General features: G+C 43.2%; 2 protein-coding genes across 12 annotated transcripts in view; both read left to right on the forward strand.

Moving 5' to 3' along the window:
• The window catches only part of ABCC9 (ATP binding cassette subfamily C member 9), a 132153-nt gene that overhangs the window by 98746 nt on the left and 17681 nt on the right, over positions 1–15726 (forward strand). For all 11 annotated transcript variants that reach the window (XM_084765330.1, XM_084765333.1, XM_084765332.1 and 8 more), the window contains 2 exons: positions 1552–1644; positions 7698–7800. In XM_084765330.1, coding sequence (XP_084621456.1) covers positions 1552–1644; positions 7698–7800 — 196 coding nt within the window. The remainder of the gene's footprint in view (positions 1–1551; positions 1645–7697; positions 7801–15726) is intronic.
• The window catches only part of LDHB (lactate dehydrogenase B), a 209711-nt gene that overhangs the window by 67631 nt on the left and 126354 nt on the right, over positions 1–15726 (forward strand). The window lies entirely within an intron of this gene.

Consider the following 15726-nt stretch of genomic DNA (forward strand, 5'->3'; position numbering starts at 1 on the left):
AGATTCTGACTCAGTCAATGGCTGCTGGATAATTTATAATCAGCCATCTCCTCTCAACACTTTATACCAAACTGTTGTATATCGCTTCAACCACAAGCTCATTTGAACCTACATTGGCCATTGCCGAGATAAACGCTGTGGCGAGGACTAGGCAAAGATTTCTAACCCACTGCAAATGGGAACTGTGTGAGTTTTGCTCCTGAAACACGGTGTGATTCACTGGTCCAAACGTGTGGTGACCATAGTAGAGAGCATGGTCTTTTAAACATGTTATAGAAAGAACTTTTATTTTTAATACTGGTGAAGAAGTTTCCCTAGAATAGAACTTTTAAAGAGCCACTGTGACATGACAACCATTTTTATATTTAAGGAATTCGAGTTGAGAAGAGATTTAGCAGCCGTTCCTGTTCACCCATTCTCATCTGAAAGTCGGGGGGTCGGGGGAACAACCCAACAATGTGAAGTCTTACAGGCACAAGGGTCTTGCTCACACAGCTGAGCAGACTGTTTTTCATAGCTCAAGAAGAGCTGAAGTGGGGAGCTCATGGCAGGCAGTAGGGTGACCTTTTGAATGTCTAAGTCACAGGTCTAATGGGAAGCTGTGTGCTTCTTTCTTGCAAGAACGCAGATGGGGCTGTGCTGTCACCTTCTGCGTTCCCAACGGACAGTGCTGTAAACAAAGAGGCTTCTTCCTGACGTTTTTCTTCAGCCTTGACCTCAGTGTAGTGGCCATCTGTTGCTGGTGTCTGCTGTGCCAATAGCCACCTGCTTATGTTTAAAAAGAGCAAAGTCCTCACATTCCTCCGCTGTACTTACTGCCTTCCCCTGTCTTCTCCTCGCCACATCTGCTGTTTGTGAGCCAAGTGCACCTCAGAAACTCAGAGTGAAGACTTGCACTGGTCTGTGGAATGACACAGCCAACCAAGAACGGCCTCAGTGGTTGGTGCTATGTAACAGCATTTATTAGCTTGCTTGATGCTCACAGGGGATTGGAGGGGCTGCCTCTCTTATTCTCCCAACTTCCATGACCCCAAGAAGGGCAGAAAGGGCACAAAAAGAGAGAAATGCTTTCAAACAATTGGTTTGGCTCAGTCTTGTCTGATAGAGATGCTTATATGGCTTAAAGAAAGGTTGTTGGCCTGAGTTTGGCTGTGAATGCCTGTCTTTATAGCAGTTCGGAGCCTGCAGCAGGAGAGTCACTGAAATTTTGAGGCCATCCTGGGATACACAGTGAGATCCTGCCAACCAACCAACCAACCAACCAATCAATAAGCTAACTAAATATCTTTTTAAAAATTCATGAATACACATCTTCATTTAAGGCGTCTACAAAACTACAAGTCTTTTGTCACAGGTCAAATACACCGCTATAGGGACACAGAATGAGCAAATAAATCCTCCTTGCATGCAGAAGTCTTTAAGCCTGAGGGCTTAGGGGGAAATAGATACAAACATGACAAGAGCAAGCACCAGGGGCCTGAGAACCTTGCAAGTCCAATGGTGACCTCAACACCTGGAGGCAGGTGACACATGCCATTGCCTTTCTTCTAGGGATCTCCAGGAACTTGATGACAGCACCCAACTCCCTCTGCTTTGTCACTTCTCAGAAACAGCTGAAGGGCTCACCACTATCCGGGCCTTCAGGTGAGTAACACATCTTCAGGTGGCCGGTGAGGGGCAAATCTTTCCACTGTGTCTACCACCAAGCATCAGCTAACTGCTGCCCCTTCGGGAGGCATGCTGTCTCTCACAGTGAACTATGAAGTGGGACTAAGAGTGAACTTGGTTGATTGGAGTTACTCATCTGAAAATTTAAGGGTAAAGAATGAATTCACATCATTGAAAGGAATGGGCTGTGTGGCTTAATAAGGTTTGCTAATCCCAAAGCCTCTGTGTTCTCATCTGAAAAATGGGAAAGAGCTTTATTTATTGCAGCCACTAGGCTAGCTGATATAATAAATACATGTAAGAAATAAACCACAGTGACTGCAGAAGCTCCCAATAAACAGCTTCAAGTAAATCTATAAATAATGATAGTAATAAATATACTAACACAAAGAAAACCATCACACCAAAGTTATTTTAGAAAGCAATCCGTCCAGGCATGGAGCTGCACACCTGCAATCCCAGCACTTGGTGATGGCGATGATGGGGTGGACGGGAGGGTTAAGAATTCAAAGACAGCCTAGGCTGTAGAACTTGCTCTGGGTTCTGTGAAACCCTATCTTTAAAATACAACAAAACAAACAAGAAAAACAACCCATCTTCCTTCATGTTCGTAAACAGTAACAACCTAAGTTGCCTTGGACCTAGATCCATTTCCTGTTTAAGATAGATCATAAAAGTGGCATTGTTGACTATTTTCTTCAATCTGGAAAACTGATATTTTAAGGCATTATATCTTCTTTCAACCCTATTACAAACATGTATGGACTTCAATGAGAGATTTCTCCAACCTAAGAAGTTTATTTTAATAACAGAATGGGTCATATAGAATATACAAATTGGTAGAGTAGAACATTAACAGGTAACTTTCAATAACATTATGTATAAGAGGATTTCTACTTAAATCTATGTGAGTTTCATTTACTCTACCCATACTTCACACACTGGTGTGTTTTCCTCAACGTGGTGTGTAAGAGCTCTTACTGAGAATTTCAACATTAATTATTGGTATTGAGCATATAGAGATTGGCACAAGTTTATAGTCTAATAGTACTCAGCAGGGACCACTAATAAATATAGCACATTGAAGATTATTGTTGCCACCAAGGAAGTCTTTTCCAATTAGTTTATATAAGAAATATTTATTAGAACAGTTAACACAACCAAGCACTGTTCTTGTTGTAGACAAATAAAGATTGAATACACATGGTCATTTATTTGCATCCCAGTTCCAGGTTCTTTACTTTAGACAGCCTATGATTTGATCTTATTGCCCTTGTGATATTTATATGAGTATATTTTCATTATCTGTTTTATTAAAAATGTTTGCGTGTTAATTATCCAATCTCTTCCAACTAGAATGCAAGTTCTAAGTGAGCAGGGTTTTGTTTTCATTGGTAGTTTACCATGACTTAGGAAATGCTTGTGGCGTTTGGCTAATGAGCTAGTGTAGGCCCTGGGCGAAAGATGACAGTGTAGTGGCATCTATGGAGGTGTACCATGCAGAGCTGTGTCTGTGGGTTAGGTGGTCCCTAATTTCAAAAGGAGATGGAGACACTTGCTGGACAGTGGACCTTTGAATGAAGAGCACGAGCTGGAAGGCGAAGGTGGCAGAGTGTTCAGAGGAAAAGCACGAAGGTTTCTGTTCTGTGTGTAAGTCACACCCAGTATTAAATAATGCCAAGATGGAGGCCATCGCAGTAAAGCTTGAACAAATGGAGGCTGGTGCTAACGGGTAACTGGTGAGTTGCCTGTGGAGCTTGAATTTTATTATTATGGAGTCACTGAAGAATCTCAACAGGAACTGGTACCATTAGAGTTGTGTTATTTACACAACTGACTCATAAAGGATTATTCAGGGTGGCTGAGGCTAAAGGCAAGAGGATGTCAGGAGGCTGCGTTTGAGTCATGGCATCACAGTCAGCATCTTATAAGGGACCATTAGTCAGACTGGTCCTCCTCTCCCTAAGATCTCAGGAGTGTGACAAGGCCAAATGCACTCCTCAGGGAAAATCTTATCTTCCTACCAAGGGAGAAGAACTCAGATGGTTGAGAAACCACATAAGAAGGCAAAAGCTCAGGGCAGTGGGGAGAGTTCATGTTTAGTCACCTGAGAATTTCAAAAAAATAAACACAAGTATCAGGAGGGCACGGTGCCACTTGGACGAGGGTGGTGTTGTCACTGTAGTTACACAGGCGAGCATGTTAAAAAAAAAAAAAAAGAAGTGAAAGAACAGCAGTGGTAAGAACAGAAAAGAATAAAAGGAAATGAAAGGCATCCTCTGCATATGGGAACTGCAGTGCTATTTATAACCCCAACAAGAACAAGATTGATTTAAGGAGGAATGAAGTCAGAAGTCAGAGGGCTGGTGACGTAACTATAAATGAAACATTGGAACTGGTGAGGGACGCTCTATATTTGAGAAACTTTGCTGGCATAGAAAGAGTTAAGAAAAAGATTCATGCGTCCCCCTACCCAGGGTCCTTTTTTTTTTTTTTTTTTTTTTAATGAGAGGAGTGAGCTAGAAATTTGTAATGACCAATGGGAAGATGTGAGATGTGGGTGGGATGGGACAGTTGATGGAGCAGGTTTTAATAGCAGATTGACAGGGAGGTGGCCAGGTGGAGAGACAGCTTTTCTTGAAGAGGATTTTGTGTAGAGTTCCTCTGATGTGGAAGTCATGTAGGGGGGCATTCAGGAGCTGGTGGTGAGCAGCAGGAAGCTAGTGAACTCAGCACCCCAGAACCTTCACTTTCTCCCTGTGGAACAACGTGGCTCATCGTCTGAAGCTGCTAAGGACGGGAATCGGGGAGACTGTGGTGAAGCATTTTAGATGCTTGGGTTCAATTCAGTGAATTGTACTCTGGAGAGCTGGAAGGAAGGCAGAATATTAAGGTTATCTTCAGAGACTCAATTACAGTTGTGAGAAACGATGCCCTGACTTTCACCCAGAAGTATCTTGTCTTTTAAATAATACAAGCAACAGCACTTTTCAGTTATAATAAGTATCTTTTTAAAGTGGTGCTGGCCTAGCTGCTGTGGGTAGGTTTCTGGGACTGTTAGGTTGGTGTTTGTAATCTAGAATGAAGCATGCTCTTGGGCTGGAGAGATGCACGGTGGTCATGATGGTGCACTGCTCTCTCGCCGAGGGTCAGTTTCCAGCACCTCTGTCAGGTGGCTCACCACAGCCTCTAATACTTTCTTCTGTTATCCACAGGCACCTACACTCAAGCTCACTTACATATATATATGCACATAGTTAAAAATGAAATAATTTATAGCAAATACTTGAAAAGAGTTAAGCACACGATTTCCCATGTCTGCGTCTTTTTTGTGAACACCCAGTGTCCAGTGGGCCAGCTCCCTCAGAAACCCCTCCTTTACAAATTAGGCTTTGTGTTCCCTCTGCACCCAGGGATCGGGGTGCACTCATGGGCTGCAGGAAACCTCTAGTCATTTATAAGAAAAGCATCACAGCTAAGTCAGACTAAGTTGTCAGTGACCTTTACCATTGCTTTGGGTCTTTTTTTCTGTCTGACAGAATAAAGGTCTAAGAATGTTCAGAAGATGGACTGGATGTGGATGAAAAGATACAGGCTGAGTGTGTCAAAGTTTCCATTAGGAAAACAGGAGGTTTCTTGCCAAATAGAAAGAATGCTCACTGCGCTTTCACCTCCCCCTCCCTGCTGCTTCAGGCGGCTGCCAGTTCCCTACAAACGTGGAGGGATAGAGAAAGAACTCCACAACCACAGCGGGAAGAAGGTCCCAGACAGAGCACGTTGTCAGGACCAAGGTTTAGATGTCTACAGGCTCTGATCCTACTGGACGCATTTGTCCAATAGGGCGAGAAACCTGCCTAGTCCAGGAAAACACCGGACCTCACTCCTGTTTTCTCTCATGTCACGTGGGGTACTTATGATGCCTTGTTCACCCAAGGAACCCAGCTCCATCCCCTAAAACTACACCCAGACCAGCTTCCCTGTGCTTGGGGAAGCCTGGGTTAGCCCTTTCCCCCTCCCCACCCCCTACCTGGGTCCTCTATTTGCATCCCTTTTGTGTTCTTAGGATCATTAAAGGAAGGTCCTGGGCTACATCAGACTCACTAGCTAGGACAGTTTCTCCCATCCTGAAAAAGACACATCTTGTTCATCGTATATCTCCAGAATCTAGCACGTTGTCTTCTTAGCTGTGGAGAACGGATGCTGACAAAAGGCATCTGAATAAATTTGCAAATATAGCTGACATTCCTCTAGCAAGCAGGTCTACCTGGCATGTCCCTGGCAAGAACCTTACAAAAAACCTTCACTGTTCCCTCCCACTATTGCAGTAAATCCTACAAGTGCATAAACTCTTGTACCTTTTACTTGCTCACGATAGTCACCTCCTCACAAGGTCATCTGGAAGGCAGACATGTTTCTTGGACTGCTCAGTCCCAAGCCATAGTGCTGCCATTCTTCGGCACAGGTCCCCCTGGACGTGGCATTTAGTTCAAGGATACATAACTCAAAGTGAAGTCATGCTTTGGCTCTCGTTAAGTTCTCTGATCACTGTAGATCAGACACTGCTGTCCGACCAAATTATCTATCTGGCTTGGCATACTGCAATGATCAGATGGATTGGAGTGATATCAAGTATCTGCTCTATATTGGCCTGTATAGACTCTGATGGCGGGCCAAACGTACCCCGCCCAGGACTTCTCCGTTCTTTGATACAAGTGGTGAGTTATTTAAAAGTTTTGAAATATTACTGGAAGATTTTACAGGAGTGGGGGATTCTTTTGGCAAATGGGACTAACTTAGCAGGTTGGCAATTCCTTACAAAAATGACCCATGGATGGGTTATGTCGGAGCAGCCGTGGTCACAGAGAGCGAAGAAGCAAACTAAACTGGGCACGTAACCAATTTTCAAACCAGTTGTTTTCCATCTCTGCTGTGTCTATTATTCAAGGAAAATAATTACGAAGTAAGGTTATTTTTTGTTATATAGAAGAGATAGTTTTCAGCATGCGTGCCTGTGAAACCATACCTCCGATGTTCAAGTACATAAGGCTCTTCTTAATTTTTAAGCAACTTTCCATTGCGCGTATTCATTGTACATGGTAGTGCAAGGGGATTGGGGTGTAGGGTGAAACATGCTTGACACAATCTATGCTCGCATAAAGCTTATTCCTAGTTCTACTAGTAAAACAAGCTACACAGCCTTGCCTTTGGTTGTGTTGAACACTAAGGATGTGCTTAATTTTCCTATGGGTCAGTCTCTCCATCACCATGACCATTAGGTCATAGTCCTGGAAGATGGAGGACCTTCTCTCATGTCACTCAGGGTATAAAGCCTTGCTCACAGAGAAACCCAAGATACTCCCAGCTGATCTTCCCCGTGCTCTGGGTAGCCTGGCTTTGCTCTCCCCTTCCTCCTCCCGCTTCTCTCTCAGAATTCCCATCCCCCAAGTAAAAGCTCCTTCATTTTCTTAGGGTCACTGGGAGCAGACTCTGTGATGTGTCAGCCATCTGCAAGGCCCTAAGCCTTCTGTTTCTTGGCACCCTACTTAATTTCTTTGGTTTAAAACAAAAAGCCAAATAAAAAGAATTTTGAAGGAATACACTTATCTGTTATAAATGTATGGTTTTCTGTCTTCATTGGTTGTCATCCAGCCCAACTCAATATCATTTGGAAAAATAAAATGAATGTCTCGAAGGAGGTAGATTCTGCTGTGATTTCTGTAGCCCTTATGGCACAGGTCAAGTCTTGTGTGCATGACTCCTCCAATTTTGTGGAATATAAAAGTACCTTTAATAAAGATTCGCCGTGACAATGACTTCTTTTTCTAGTTGTGGCATGAAAGGAGAGCAAGCACTTGACCTCTTGACCTCTCTCCAGACGGCAGCAGAGTGGCTCCAGAGTCCACTCGCCGGTCACTCATCTCGTCCATGTGTCAGTCTGTTGATAAAATTGTGCAGGAGTTAAAGCACGACTGGATTTACTGACCGTCCTGTCAGAGGATGGACATCATAGTGTTTTTTGTCTTCTGCAGGCATGAAACCAGATTCAAGCAACGCATGCTAGAGCTGACAGACACAAACAACATTGCCTACTTGTTTCTCTCGGCCGCCAACAGATGGCTGGAGGTCAGGACGGTACGTTCATTATGTGATTTCGAAATGGAAACCAAACAGGGAGAGGCCTGCCATGGAGAGGCAGACATTTGGTAGAACCGGCCTTCCACTGGGAGTCAGCACCAGGCCTCCATTGTCTGTACTTTAAAATAGACCGGGCTTGTTTATCTTCCAGTTGAAATTTATTGCACTGTTCTAGCTAATTGCAAGAAAAACAGCCCCTGAAGCAAAACTCATTCTGTACTCGTTGTATTCTCTGAACTACCTAAGCTAATGGAAGAGTAAATATTTATATACCATTATTTTTTTTAAAGAGATTTTGAAAAGTAACCACATACACTCATGTCCCTCAGTGAGCCAGACAAGCCTGCAAGGGATGGTGACTTCCTTTGTATCAAGCCAATGGAGGGTTATGTTAGCACAAAACGCCCATGACTAAGTAAGGCATCTACTGCCGTCTCCTACCCTGTGTGGCACACAGGAGTAAGTACAGACTTTGGCACTGTATAGAGTTCTTGTACGTACCCGGTTAATTTCTTTCAATTCCAGATTCCTTTTCCTTTATAAAAATAGGAATAAAAACATGTACCTGATGGATGTGTCACTAAAACAACAAGGAGAACAACATAATCACCCTAGTTTGCTATTCCAGCTTGATTTGTTGCTGTGACCAAAAAAAAAAAAAAAAAAGAAAGAAAGAAATCCTGCCAAAAGGCAACTTAGGAAAGAAACTGGCTTGTTTCAGCTTACAATTACAGGTTATCATTTTTCAGGGTGGGAAGTTGAGGCAGGGACTTTAAACAACTAGTTACATTACACTCACTGTCGAGAGCAGAGAGAAGTACATGCATAGAGAGAGGCTCACTCTCTTGTGTACAGCTTACTTTCTCTACTCTTACACATTTCAGGACACCTGCCTAAGGATTGGTGCTGCCCACAGTGGCATAGGGCTTGCCATATCAGTTTCTCATTGGCATGCCCATGAGACTACCCAGTGTAGACAATCCCTTATTGTGACTCTCTTTCCGGGTGATTCTGGGTAGTGCCAAACTGGCAGGTAAGCTAGGTATCTTCTGTGGATGACTTGCTTCCCCAAACAGAGACATTTTTTTTTTAAAGACAACAACCAGAAGTCGGAAATGGTAAAGAAAATTTGATGGAGTCAAAACAAAGGCTCCCAAGTTCAAGACTGGTTTTAAAAGAGATTAATATGGATTGACACAGTCTTAGACATCCTGTGTCTTTCAGTTACTGTGATTTCTCACTCATTGGCAAAGACTCTTCACCAGTGTTAGTGAATAGAGAGAGAGAGATCATTGGCTAATAGGATACAGTTATGTTATGCAAAAATTTGAAAGAAGCATTGATGAAAAGAATAAATAGGCCATCTTTCAGGTAGTTATGAGAGTTAGTAAAACAAAGACAGAGTTATGTAGGAATTACAGACAAGTGAAAGTTCAGTAAATTGCTGCATAAAGTCTGTAACAAAACCAGGCGTTATTACCAGACTCTATCTAGAACACTATTCTTTAAGTTTCTGCTTGTTTTCTTCTCTTAAAGATCCCATTTTTTCCTATAAGGGGAAATATCATATCTGGATAATAAAACTAATTTTCAGAATGCAAGGAAGCAGTGAGTGACAACAGTCGCCCATGAGTTTTTTCTTAACTTGGAGATCAGGCATGGCATCTAGGGGTAAGTCCATTTGCCTTGGTCTTGAGATGCCTGACTCTGACTTCTGCCCCTAGCACTTCCCAGGGACAGGTTCACAGACAAGTGTAGGACAAGAATCTTCATGCAAACCATATGTTCAGTTCTTAGAGCCAAAACAAGATATTAGTGCTTGAGACTGCCAAGAAAGAGGAGGGCAGGGCGAGCTAGAAATAAGCAGCCGAGCTCAGAGTGGCTCCATCTTACCCCAAATTTAACCCCCACAGGAGAAAACAATCAAATCTACCTGAGCATAAAAGACTTTACTTTACCTAAGCTAAAGAAAAGTTACATTGTTAATGGGAAGGGCAGAGTCTGCCCTTCATTCCCCAACTTCCGGCCCACTGGTTGGACATTGGATGGAATACATTTGTTACTTTACCTCCTCTTTGTGTTTTGTAATATCATCTGGCTTCAGCAATTTGCTAACCCACTTTCATGAGCAGAATCACCCCTCAAAACACTAATGCAGAGGCGGGAGAGATGGCGCAGCTGTTGAGAACATTGGCTGCTTTTCTAGTGGACATGAGTTCAATCCCCAGTACCCACATATCTGCTTGTAAGTATCTGCAAGACTGGTTCTAGGGAGTTCGATGAGCTCTTCTGGCCTCCTCAGGTACCCAGACATACGCATAGGCAAGCAAGTTTACTTAAAGCCAGATGCTGTCGTTCAGGAGCATATGCCACAGTAGATTGTTGAATAAATCAAGCAGATGAACTCTAGAGGGAACTAGTCTCTGCTGCACTCGGCTTCACTACTGTGGGCGTCTGTGGATGGGTCCTCACCACTGTGTCCACAACTTCAGCCTCACGTGACTGGGTTTTCTGTCAGGAAAAAAATGAACCCTGAAATCAGGACACTGGAGATGAGGGGTATAAGTTGTTCTCAGCCCCACATCTAGACACGCTCTGTCTTGTGAATCCTCTGAGGGTGGATAAAAAGCAAGGAAAGCCTTTATTTGGCTCAAAAAGCCTGCATTGATCTCATCTGCACTGTCCACGCGGCCCTTCCCAACCCTGTCATTACCCACAGTGTCCAGGAAATGAACAGCGATGTCTGCTCTGAGTGAAGATTCACCAAGTTATCGGAACACATATACAAGGAACAGGGCGGAAGGGGGCCGTGCCATTGGGCAGAAGTTAGTCAGGCAGCTTTTCTGGAAGCCTCTAAGAGGACTGGAAGCCTTCATGCAGAAAGAAGAAAGCCGTGCCCCCCTCCGTTTCCACTTCTTACCTACTTCTTGATTTTAGAGCTCCCCACACCCCACTGCTGTTGGCAGAAAATCCCTATGAGAAGGAAGAGAGAGAAACCAGAGCAGATCGCGTTTGTTGAATTGGGAAAGATCCCTGGGCACCATCCAGCTTTAAATTTTTGTCTAGTAAACTCTTGGTGCTTGCTTCTTTCTCCATTCGTGTTGAATATTCATGTTCAGAAAATCCTGAGGCTGAGGAGATGGGTCAATAGATAAAGTGTCATCACACAGGTCTGAGGAGCCTAGTTTGGATCCTAGAACCCGAGGTGTGAGGGCCACCTGTCAACCCAGCACTGAGGAGGCAGCGAAGGGGTTCCCAGGCAAGCTAATTAGACTAGATGAGTTAGCTGGCTGTGGAGGACTGTGCCTCAGTAAATGCACATACAGAGAGAGAGAGAGAGAGAGAGAGAGAGAGAGAGAGAGAGGAGAGAGAAAAGAAGGAGGAGGAGGAGGAAGAGGAGGAGGAGGAGGAGGAGGAGGAGGAGGAGGAGAAGAAGAAGAAGAAGAAGAAGAAGAAGAAGAAGAAGAAGAAGAAGAAGAAGAAGAAGAAGAAGAAACAGAAAGAAATAGTTAAGACCACCCAAGTTATCATCTTTCCTTGGTCCTAGGGTTTCCACGTGGAAGATTTTGTCTTGCCCACCACATTGACTTCCTATTTGCTTAGACTTGGGAAGGCATGATAAAGGCTTTAGCACATCAAAAAGGGATGAATTTAAGGGATAGAATAACTTGACTGGCAGGCCAGCAGCAAGGCTGGGGCCACCCTGCTTGCCTTGGCAGTGGAAGGAACTGTTTTCCTATCAGTATTGAGTGAAGTGGCCAGGGTTCTGTGTCTGTCCCCAGGGCCTGGCCTTTGAACGCAGCTCACATTCTCCCTGCATCCGTCCATATTAAACCGTTCCAGTTCTCTGGCATGGCTGTTTCCATTTGCAAAGCTTGTGTAAGTCTATCTACAGGCTGTGGTTCCAAGGCTTTGTCGTGCTGTGCGGTGGAAGGCTAAACGAAAATTCACATCAAGAAGCCAACACAAACAAACAACACAAAAAGTCAGTAGGCATGCCATGCGGAAGTGAAAACGGCTTGGTTAGTCTGTTTTCAGCCTGTTTGGTGAAACAGCAGGCGTTTTTCTGCGTCCAACTCCCCAGTAGACAGGCCTCCAATACACTGTAATTTGAGTCGCTAATATCATTTTCCTGTTCCCAAGTGCTAGGTTTCAGTTGCTGCTGACTCTGTTTTACAGGGACTTACAGTTTTCACTGTAACCCTAATGCAGATGGTTATCACAGGCTCACTGAAATCAGACCAGAGGCTTCTCTCTGGGCAATGGGAGCCAGCACGGGCTTCCCTTCCAGGATCAGTGGCTTTACCCCATCAGCAGAGACCAGAGTTCAGGGCTGCCTGAGGAGCCAGCTCTGTTGGTAAAGTTTTGGAAACACAGGCCCTGAGTTCAGCCCCTGCTCCCGGGAACACACATGGAAACAAGGCAGGCATGGTAGAGTGCAGTTGTTTTCCCAGCCCTGCGGACGGGAGACAAGCACCTCTCTGGGCCTCACCTCACTAGCCAGCCAGCCTGGCCTACTCGGTGATTTCCAGAGCCTGTCTTAAAACTCATTTGGAGAGAACCTGAGCATGAGTGCCTGAGGTTGACCTTAGGCTTCCATACGCATACGTATACATCTGCATGCACATGTGCACATGCGCACCAAACCCCCCTCGCCCCCCCCCCCCCCACATACACACTTATAACTTGGCACTACATAAATGACTGGCATGGTTGGGCTCTCCCCTGAGAATGGGTACTTCATGCACTTAAGGTTATTTCTTAAATGGAATGTCCATTCCAATGTGTCATTGTGAGAGACATCTGTCACCAAATGGGTTAGTTAGGACATATTAGGTCTTAGCAGTGGGTCTGCTAGTCCAGTCCCGATCTCTAAGTTTCTTCTGTCCTATGAATTGTTGAGGCTATTTTCTTTCCTTTCCTTTTCTTTTCTTTTAATTTATTACCTTTAAACTATTTTTCTAGTCACAAGTATTTTGTGGAAGGAAATAAAACCCTAGAGTTCATGGTCATCTATAATCTACCATGTGTGTTCAGTTTAATTTCACACAGGATGTGGAAAGCTGGGAGCCGAAGTGAACTTCTAATACTTGCTCAAATTCACTTTTCTATTTCACTTGTGTGTCTAAAAGGAATCATTTGAAACTTTGCAGATCATGTTAAGATTCTAATTACATACTCTACAAAGTTTCTAATTCTTTGAAAAATATGTTGCTTTTATTTATTTGTATGTTTTTAATTTTCATACATATATATGTGTGTGTTCTTCTCTTCATTTGTTGAATATAAACACACAGACTAAGGTGTATGCATGCATTTCTGTGTAAAATTTAAGAACTGCAAATGAGAGAAACATGGCATTTGCCTTTCTGAGACAGGCTGGAGGTGCCTAACATTGCAGCTGACTGTGAAGATAGCACTACTTTGATTTCTTTTATGGGTGAAAATAACTCCACTAAGAGAATGCATTATTTTTTTTTTAATAAAAGGTGAGTTCAGCTGGTGCCTTATTCCATACAAAGCACCCGACCTTCCAGATGCACTTGTTGCCAGCCCCCTTGCTTGTGATAAGTCAGAAGGTCACAGGGACCCCAGCTAATGGAACTCTGATTCTACTGAAAGTAAAGCAACCATGATCATTTCAATAAATAGATGAGTTTGAGAATGCTAAGAAAGATAGCCTCTCCCAGGTGTGGGCATTGGAATTGACCCTTCACTGATGAGAAGGAGCCAGGGATAGCACAGGAAGGAACCTCAGGTGCTGTCTGAGGAGGCAGCATCTAAAACTCAGAGGACAGTGATAGAAAGCCCAGTAATCCACTGGGGTTTGAATTTATTATATATAAATGTATTATTTATTAATTATATTATATATATATATATATATACATATACACAATTGGGAGGCACTGATCATTCTAAATAGGAATTATATGGGGTGATATATAATTTCAAAGGAGTATATAAACAAATATATTTGAGGCTTTTCTTCGCAAGGGAACCAACTGTCAGGGACAGAAACTAGAAGTGAAGTCACCTTAGCCAAACCTTTGTTTTGTACACACTCGCAGACATTTCCCAGGAGCTGGGCTCTGGTGCCTTTAATTCAGTTAAGTACATCTTGCTGGAACTTTCCTTTTGGTCCACATTACTTTATCAAGCATATCCTTGAACCTCTTTGTCAATCTTTTTATTCTATTATTTTATTTTAAAACAAAAATTATGTGTGTGTGTGTGTGTGTGTGTGCATGTACGTACATGTGAGTGAAGGTGCCTATAGAGGCCAGAAGAGGCCCTAATAACCCCTGGAGCTAGTGTTATGAGTGGTTGGAGCCACCATATGGATGTTGGGAATTGAACTTGCATCCTCTACAACAGCAGCAAGTGCTCTTAGCTCCAGGCCCTGTGTGAATCTTTCTAGAAGAGATGTTATGTAAACTGTGAACATACCACACATCGCGTTGAAACTATGAAGTTTACATAGAGAGCTTAGGGAGGAAGATCCTACAACTGTAAATGTTTTCACAGCACTTGGGGACTTTTCAGCGTTTACAAACCATAAAAGAAGAGTCTAGACTGAGTGGGCTCTGCACCCAACAGGGGAAAGAAAGAGCTGACTGACTGGGATGTGGTGAGCTGTTAACAATGGCTACATCAGAAATGGCAAGCAAAGAATTTATTGCCCAGGGATATTTATTGCTTCAGTGGGCTAACTCTACATGATTTTTTTTAAATTCCTTTGTAACTGTTATGGGATTTGATGTGGAATGCTATCTCAGTGATGCACACAGGGTTTTAAAGCTTGCTTCAAACATCCGAGAAGTTATTCTGAAGTAAAACCATCTCAATTTCTGGTGGGGAAACAAAATTATAACCTTGTTCCTTTTAATGCTTCTGTGAATTAGGTATAATTTCTAGTTTTCACAAGGAAATTTAGACTCAAAGGCATCTAAATTAGTTGTCTGTGCTCACTAGCTACTCTGGGCAAAGCCAGCGTTTGAACAGATGGCAAGGCTGGACTCATGGTGGGCACTGCAGCAGCAGGATGTTCATGACTGATACACACAGGAAGCTGCTGGAGTCACTTCCTTTTTTGATTTTAGAACATTGATGATGATGATGATGATAGTGATGTCTTATAATTCAGCTGGGCGTGGTGGTGCAAGCCTGTAATCCCAACACTCAGAAAGGCAGAAGCGGGCAGATCTCTGTGAGTTCAAGGCCAACCTAGTCTATGAAGTGAGTCCAGGACAGCCAGGGCTACAAAGAGAAACCCTGTCTCAAAAAAACTAAGCCAAAACAAAACCAACCAACAACAGAAAGTTTTGTTATTCAGTGGTGAGGTGTTTTTAGAGGGATTGGAATTTTATCTAGCTAGAGACGGAGTTCACCAGTTGGCTGTGACTTAAGACAACATCTAGAAGTCTCCCTGTTTCTAGGACAAGTAACACAAGGGCACAGTTAAGCAGAAAGCTCCCTCACACAGTTGGGGAATGGGATTAGAAGGGCTGTGAGGAAATGGGAAGATGTCTTTCAGCTGACTCCAAGACTGGCCTTTGTGAGGTTTTTGTTTTGCTTTGTTTGGTTGGTTTTTTGTTGTTGTTTTTGGTTTTGGTTTTTTTGGGTTTTTTTTGTTTTTTGTTTTTTGTTTTTTTTTTTTTTTTGGTTATGCTTTGTTTTGTTTTTAAGTTTCGCACAAGGGTTTATCATTGAGTCATGGAAAAGCCTGGCACTTTAAGACATGCATATAATACTTGTAACTTATAAGGAAATGCAGCACTTTCCCTCATTGACATGATCTACACATCTCATGTCCCAGACCTGAACACAGGTGACAAAATGCTCAACTTCATATTTCAACAAGCACCAGAAGCTCATTTCTGCAAGGCCCTTGTCACAACATAGAGGGTCCATAGAAACTTC

The sequence above is a fragment of the Acomys minous genome, assembly GCF_964271855.1.
Source record: "Acomys minous genome assembly, chromosome: 17".
NCBI classification, from domain to species: domain Eukaryota; kingdom Metazoa; phylum Chordata; class Mammalia; order Rodentia; family Muridae; genus Acomys; species Acomys minous.